The following is an 8,433-nucleotide window of genomic DNA, read 5'->3' as shown; positions in this document are numbered from 1 at the left end:
GCTTTCCATAAATGGCTTTTCAGTAAAAGGGATGCTAGATTATCAGGATGTGGAAGAATAATTATTATAGGCCCTGATCCCACAATGAGCTCCACCGTGGGCATAGGGGGCAGCCTGCACAGAGCTCACTGTGGGTTTGGAGCCTCAGTGTTTAAACAGTATTGATCCTCATTTAAGTACCTAAAGAAATCTCAGCTTTAGGAAAGCTATTGCATGAGCATGTTCTGTCAGAAGCAACCTTCATTCCCTACAACTCACCACCATGGCAAACTTAGATGTGTAGAAAAAAAATCAAAATGTTTTAAGGTGAAATCATAAATCAGGAAGTGAGGTACAATGGGCTTGTACATTCCATCAAGGTCCATGGGGAAGGGGCCTTCTGCATGAAGATCTTACTCTTTGCCCATGGAGAATGGGGCAGTGACCCAGATCTGTGGCACCAGGCTCCTTATCTCCAGCCTCTGAAGAGAGCAACTGGCAGGGTCAGGGATCTGTGGCTGGGGAGGGGACAAGATGGGCAGGGCTTGGGTGAAATGCTTTGTCTCTCCCAACTCTATGGGGAACCTACCCACAAGTAAATACAGGCTCAGGCTGTATTAATTTCTGAATTGAGCCTTTGAGTGTACTAGAATGTCTATGTAAGACAGTGTTTTGGGGGCTACTGCCTGCCTGGAAAGCCTGAGCTATGCTGAGAAGGAGCCACAGCAGAGCTGTAGAGGGCAGTGCTGGGGCACAGAGATTCTGTGTGGAAGCCCTTGGTCTTCAGCAGATCCCTGAGGTCACAGTGAGTTTTCCTCTCAGATGGCTCCCTCCTGTACATTTTTCCAGTGCAGGGAGCAATCTTGGTCTGTATTTACAAAGAAATTATACTATCCTGAATAGGTGATCAGTGTTTACTAGTACTTTCTATGGCAGGGGTGGGCAAACTTTTTGGCCTGAGGGCTACATGAGGGTATGGAAGTTGTATGGTAGGCCATGAATGCTCACAGAATTGGAGTTAGGGTGCGGGAGGGGATGAGGGCTCTGGCTGGGGGTGCAGGCTCTGGGGTGGGGCCAGAAATGAGGAGTTCATGGTGCAAGAGGGGGCTCTGGGTTGGGGTGGGGGATGAGGGCTCTGGAGTGGGGCTGGGGATGAGGGATTTGGGGTGCAGGAGGGTGCTCCATGCTTGGACCAGTGGGTTCATGGGGCGGGAGGGGGATCAGGGATGGGGCAGGCTGTTGGGGCATGGGGGAAGGTGAGGGCTCTGGCTGGAGGTGCGGGCTCTGGGGTGGGGCTGGAGATGAGGGGCGTGGGGTACAAGAGAGGGCTCTGGGCTGGGATCAAGGCATTTGGAGGGTGGGAGAGGGGTCAGGGCTATGGCAGGGGATTGGGTGCAGGGGCGGCTCAGGAGTGCAGACTCCGGGCAGCGATTACCACAAGCAGCTCCCAGAAACATGTCCCCCCTCTGGCTCCGAGGCATGGCCAGGCGGCTCTGCACGCTGCCCCTTCCACTGGCCGAGGTTCCCGACCAATGGGAGCTTTGGGGGCGGCACCTGCAGAACCGCCTGGCCACACCTCCACGTACTATGTAGCATCCAGAGAGGGTCATGTCGGCGGCTTTCTGGGAGCTGCGCGGAGCGGGGCAAGCCCTCAACCCCGCTCCCTGGCTGGAGCGGGGCAAAACCCTGACCTTGCTCCCCAGCAGGAGCTGAGGGCCAGATGTGGCCCATCCCTGTTCTATACCTATCTATCACAGTGCTAGAATTTATTTTGTTTTTTGTAATTCTGCTATTTAAACCAGCAAGGTGATGTACTGCCTACGTTGTCCTGCAGTTAGTACGGTGAATTAAAACCCAAGGGAACTAGGGAGGACGGTTCATCATAGTGAGTTTCCCTAAAAAACATGCAATATGTCAGTAAGAAATTTCTATTTTCATTGACTCTTCACTGACTATTGGGAGTACAGAACTGCACTGACAAGAACTGTATACCCGCCAGAAGGTTGTGATTTCTGGTTCCAGTGCTCCATTAAGGTCCTTGGGCCCATTGCAGTCCTAGCAGGAGGATCTTTGGACTGGATGTGTCCCTAGCACTCCATAATATCTTTAGGAGTTATGGAGTGTGGGTTATAGGACCGTTTGTGATTCAAGCAGTGATGGAGTGGAGAAAAAAGAGCTGGAGAGGGAGAACAAGGGGAACTAGACAGAAGAGGTAACAGATAGAAGAGAGATCAGGAGAAGGGGAGTTGCAGATGTTTAAGCATGGTTGGCCATCCTAGTAGTTGGAGCTGCAACCCCAAATCCCCTCATGTTACATAAATACCTACTAGTACCATTGTCCTAAGGTTAACTCCTCTTCAGAACTAACTACTATATGCGAGAAAAAAAACTGACTCACTGGAGAAAGTGAAAATTGAATAGTCTTGATATGTAAACAAGAAACAGGTCAGGCAGCAGTTCAAACTCTTCATGCACTCAGAGCTGTGAGGCTTAATTCCAGCAGTGTCACAATCATCAGTTTCCATTTGAGATGCTTTGGGGAACTTTTTCTTTGGTTTTAGTTCCCATGCATTTCCACTCTCAGGTTTCACTTTAAATTTTATGTTCTAATGAACCCAAAAATCAAAGGGAAACTCTGTCAGAACAAGTTCAAAGTTTAGTCCATCACTTCTGTTTCGTGAACTAAGGAGTGGGTCTCTGTTAAAAGATATGTTAAAATATTTTTATTTTGCAGAGTTTGTTGCATGGCCTTTTGATGCTTATAGATGCTTTAAGTGTGGATAGTGGGTCAGACATATTCCTGGTATAACTTTGCTAATATCATTGAGTTTGCTAGTCCTCTCATCCTAGTTCCTTTTGTAAATTTGTTCATATCATAAAACCATCACCTCAAAATTTGGCATGGTTGACAGATTTTGCTCCACAGACCATTACCTGGGCTCTAATAGATGGGATGTCATACCAGTAGGTCTGAATTGAGGTGCTTTAGCAGAGCTATGCGTTGAAGCTTGCACATTGCCTGCATTCTCTCTTCCTGGCACTAGCTGGTATATTTAATCCCTCCCTTTCACTCAAATGCATGCACACAGTTTTGAAAAAGATTGAATTGAAATAAATATTCTTCAGGTTTGACGGTAACTGCGGTGAAGGATTCTGGAGAATGGAATTTGGAAGCTGGAGCACTCGTGCTTGCAGATGGAGGTCTTTGTTGTATTGATGAGTTTAATAGCATCAAGGAACATGACAGAACCAGCATACATGAAGCAATGGAGCAACAAACCATCAGTGTAGCTAAGGCAGGGTAAGTGGCATTTAAATACATGTGATGAAATAACAAAATATCTTTCCCCTGAATTCCAAAATATTAAAATGAATGTTAGATCTAGATTTGCCCCCTGACCAATTTAAATATTTCCCATACTGTACTATACATTGTTGTGTTAAAAGATACTCTTAGACTATGAGTCAGAATGTCAAAGGAGGGTGCAATGGACCAGTGAATGCATATAAATAAAATACTTATGGATCCCCTGCATCATCTTTGGAAAATCTGGCCATTGCATATAGACAGGGCACTTCAAGAGGAGTGTTTTGGAGGGCGGGGTACTGTGGGGAGTGAAGCAATTTTTAAAATGCGAGTTGCAGTTCAGAAGCCAGGACTGAAAACACATTTTTCTTTTCCCTCCATGAATAGCAAATAATTAGTCAAGCAGCAAAAGAAGAGGGAGCAATTCCTAGGCTGCTCGCTTTTATATGGTGGCCCATCTAATGAAAGAGACTACTGGCCACTAACCTGTGAAGGGGAAATAGTATATGCTGCTTCTGAAAACTTGGATTTTTTAATTCTGTGGCAAGTGAAGCTACTGGCCAAATCCTCAGTCTGTCCACAAAGGAGACAGACAGCCTCCCTAATAGAACAGCTGGAGATTTCCCTAAGGTAGCAGAATCTCTGGCTGGCACAGAGCCAGCATAGCCAGTTCTATCCCACCCTCTCTGCAGTTCAGATGTGTCAAGGGTGGAAGGAGGTGGGCCCAGGGCAGTTTGCATGCCAGTGATCTTGGTCTAGCAGAAAGGCTTCAAGGGTGTTGTGACTGCCTGTGTAAGTTAGAGCAGTCTTGAGGCTGCTCTTAATTACACCAGGGACTGAATTGGCCCATAGCTGTCCTCAACCTGGGGGGGGATACAAAGCTGGTTTTAAGCCACCTTTGTCCCTGCCTCCTCTGGTCCTGCTATTATCCTAGCTTGCCAGAACTTGATGTTAAGGAGGTAGGTCTTCTTAAAGAGCCCACTCATAAATGAGTTATTTACATAACTAAAATCCATTAACTGGTTTATGAGGCAGTAAGTTCTTAGCTATGTAGGAATGCCATTGTTTGACAGGACATGCAGACATACTGAAAGAGTGCATTTATCTCAAAATCTGAGGACTGCAGGGTGCTGCAGGAGGTAAATTTGAAGAATGACCTTGCAATTAAGTGACCTTGCTACCTGAGGTGACTGCACCAACTGATCTCCTTTGTAGACTCTGGTGCCAGCAGACTATGCGCAAAAAAACAAAACAAAAAAAACCCCAAACCTGGGTACCTAAAATTAGGTTCCTAAACCCTACATTTAGGTACTTACATGCAAATGGTCTGGTTTATGAAGGCACAGAGCCCCTGCACCGATAATATGGTCTCCTGTCTTTCATCCAAAACTTTCCTCCCATTCTCTGTTACTGATGAATGTACCACCATTCCCCCTGTCACTGATGCTTGGAACCTGGGAGTCTTCAATTCCTCCCTTTCCCTTTACATCTAGACTGTGTCCAGTATCTTGCTGGTTTTTTCCTGCATAACCTATATCTGAAATCAAACTTTTTCTTCCTGTCCAGTCACACACAACTCTTGTCCAGGCCCAAATCGTCTCCTGTGCTGATTGCTGTAATCTCCTCCTCTTTGGTATCCTGATATCCACATCTTCTTGGCCTTTCAAACTGACTCCCTATTTTGAGTATCTCCACTGACTCTCCCTTTTCCACACACATCAAATTCAAGCTATTTGCTCTTCCCCCCGCCACACACACAAGGCACTTTATGCTCTGTCCTTCCCTCCTTATTTGCCCCTGTCTCTTTTTAGTTTTTCCTGCGCCCCACATCCTCAGCCAACGACAACAGCTTTGAGACCCCATTCATCCGTTCCTTCCACAACCATCCCAGGGTTTTTTTCCCACATTGCCGTATGCTGAATGGCCTTTCCTCATTTAAATCCCTCCTCAAGACTTGCTTCTTTCACAAAGGCTACAAGAAATTTGCCAAGTAAGCCACTGATCTCATTCAACTTACAAAAGCAAGCCAACAAACCTACTTCACCATCTGGTGCGCTAACTTGCTCTGAGTTACTGAATCCCTAACAATATTGCCTTGGTCCTGATTGTGGATTTCTGCTAACCACCTCCCTTTTGGTTTAACCTTTGCCCATGTTGGAGTTTACAGCTCAGCTCACAGTTCTTTTCAGCATAACTGCAACTGCCTACTGTGCATACGGGGAAAATCACCTCAGAAGTGTTGTGCGGACACAGTTCACTAGGGGCAAGTCCCACTTTACATTAACCTTACACAGACACAACTGCCCACAGCGAACGTAACAAACATAGCAGAGAATAGATCCTTAGGTTTCTAGCCCAGACTGTTGCCTTCCAAATGTGAATCAAGTATAAAATGATTAATTTCTGTCTAAGCCTGGAAACAGACTGAAAAATATCTGTGAGATAAGCTGGGTGAGATAGCATCTTCTATTGGACCCAAGGCCGGCTCCAGGCACCAGCGTTCCAAGCAGGTGCTTGGGGCGGCAGTTAGAAAGAGGCGGCAGTGTTTCCGCCGCGGCGGCAATGCGGCGGCGGCTTCTCCGTCCCACCGGCCGCAGCGGTAAATCGGCAGCAGCTTCTCCCTTTTGCCATCTGCAGCGGCAGGTTTTTTCACTGCTTGGGGCGGCAAAAACGGTAGAGCCAGCCCTGATTGGACCAACTTCTGTTGGTGGGAGAGACAAGCTTTTGAGCTACACAGAGCAGTTCTGGGAAAGGTCCTGAGAGCGTCACAGCTAAATACAAGATTAAACAGATAGTTTAGCATAGGTAATTAGCACTTGTTCTAAGGGACCATTCAAGGTAAAGTGGCCATTAACACCACTGTAGTCACAGGACAAAAAGGGGGGTTAGTGGGTAGAGATTGTTCTAAGCTCCCCCCCACCCCACCCCCCCAAAAAAACACCTGTAAATCAAGAACAGACAGCCCCATTTGCTTAAACTAGCCCTCTGAAACTCAATGAACTTAAATTTCAACACTGTTAACCACTTCACTGCACAAACATATAGCTAACTACCCTTATCTCACAATCCCAAACTATGTTCCATGCCTTCTGGGGTCTTCTGCCAAGCTGCCAAAACCTCCAGAGTCCCCTCTAACAACTTCTCACAGGTAACTGTGTGTTTGTTGTCAGTGCAAATATCTGTAGCATAATGAACATTAAAACTTAGGAGCGGAGTAGAATAGAGTGAAATTAACTTTCAAAATACATAAACCAAGGGTACAGAGTGGCTCATTTCCATATTTAATTCAATATGAGCGACTCCAACCAGGTACAATGGCTGCTCCTTTTTGAGCAAGCCAGTAGAAGTCACCAGCGTCTAATAGTTAAGGTGTGCTGGGGCTCCCTCTCCTGCAGCCCTCTGCTCCAAACTGTGGGAGGGCTGGAGCGGAGGGGAAACCTGGCTCACCACTATTGCTTTTTGGGGAGAGGGGTGCCCAATCAATCTAAACAATTACACTCCATCCCACCATCAACCTCAGCCTGGTCCAGTCCACACAAGAGATCCACTTCCTGGACACTACAGTGCTAATAAACAATGGTCACATAAACACCACCCTATACCGGAAACCTACTGACCGCTATTCCTACCTACATGCCTCCAGCTTTCACCCTGACCACACCACACGATCCATCGTTTACAGCCAAGCTCTGCGATACAACCGCATTTGCTCCAACCCCTCAGACAGAGACAAACGCCTACAAGATCTCTATCAAGCATTCTTACAACTACAATACCCACCTGCGGAAGTGAAGAAACAGATTGATAGAGCCAGAAGAGTTCCCAGAAGTCACCTACTACAGGACAGGCCTAACAAAGAAAATAATAGAACGCCACTAGCCCTCACCGACAGCCCCCAACTAAAACCCCTCCAACGCATTATTAAGGATCTACAACCTATCCTAAAGGATGACCCAACACTCTCACAAATCTTGGGAGACAGGCCAGTCCTTGCCTACAGACAGCTCCCCAACCTGAAGCAAATACTCACCAACAACCACATACCACACAACAGAACCACTAATCCAGGAACCTATCCTTGCAACAAAGCCCATTGCCAACTGTGCCCACATATCTATTCAGGGGACACAATCAAAGGGCCTAATAACATCAGCCACACTATCAGAGGCTCGTTCACCTGCACATCCACCAATGTGATATGTGCCAGCAATGCCCCTCTGCCATGTACATTGGTCAAACTGGACAATCTCTACGTAAAAGAATAAATGGACACAAATCAGATATCAAGAATTATAACATTCATAAACCAGTCGGAGAACACTTCAATCTCTCTGGTCACGCAATCACAGACATGAAGGTCACTATCTTACAACAAAAAAAATTCAAATCCAGACTCCAGCGAGAAACTGCTGAATTTGGAATTCATTTGCAAATTGGATACTATTAATTTCGGCTTAAATAGAGACTGGGAGTGGCTAAGTCATTATGCAAGGTAGCCTATTTCCCCTTGTTTTTTTCTACCCCCCCCCCCACCCCCCAACGTTCTGGTTAAACTTGGATTTATGCTGGAAATGGCCCACCTTGATTATCATGCACATTGTAGGGAGAGTGGTTGCTTTGGATGAGCTATTACCAGCAGGAGAGTGAGTTTGTGTGTGTGGTTTTTGGAGGGGGGTGGGGGGGTGAGAAAACCTGGATTTGTGCTGGAAATGGCCCACCTTGATTATCATACACATTTTAAAGAGAGTGGTCACTTTGGATGGGCTATTACCAGCAGGAGAGTGAGTTTGTGTGTGGGGGGAGGGTGGAGGGTGAGAAAACCTGGATTTGTGCTGGAAATGGCCCACCTTGATGATCACTTTAGATAAGCTATTACCAGCAGGACAGTGGGGTGGGAGGAGGTATTGTTTCATGGTCTCTGTGTATATAATGTCTTCTGCAGTTTCCACAGTATGCATCTGATGAAGTGAGCTGTAGCTCACGAAAGCTCATGCTCAAATAAATTGGTTAGTCTCTAAGGTGCCACAAGTACTCCTTTTCTTTTTGCGAATACAGACTAACACGGCTGTTACTCTGAAACTCTTCAGAATGGTATTTAACGTAATCCAATGACCTAATACTGAATCTGTTTTCAACTTTTTCTCCAT

At 46.4% G+C, this 8,433-nt stretch overlaps 1 protein-coding gene across 2 annotated transcripts in view; it reads left to right on the top strand.

Moving 5' to 3' along the window:
• Positions 1-8,433, top strand: part of MCM9 (minichromosome maintenance 9 homologous recombination repair factor) — a 73,950-nt gene that overhangs the window by 50,282 nt on the left and 15,235 nt on the right. For both annotated transcript variants that reach the window (XR_013345621.1, XM_077812995.1), the window contains exon 8: positions 3,106-3,280. Coding sequence is in view for 1 of the 2 variants with exons in the window: in XM_077812995.1 (XP_077669121.1) it covers positions 3,106-3,280 (175 nt within the window). In the remaining variant the exon portion in view is untranslated. The remainder of the gene's footprint in view (positions 1-3,105; positions 3,281-8,433) is intronic.

The sequence above is a fragment of the Eretmochelys imbricata genome, chromosome 3 (genome assembly GCF_965152235.1).
Source record: "Eretmochelys imbricata isolate rEreImb1 chromosome 3, rEreImb1.hap1, whole genome shotgun sequence".
NCBI lineage: Eukaryota > Metazoa > Chordata > Testudines > Cheloniidae > Eretmochelys > Eretmochelys imbricata.
Note: the sequence above shows the minus strand (reverse complement) of the source record. Positions and strands in the feature narration are given on the sequence as shown.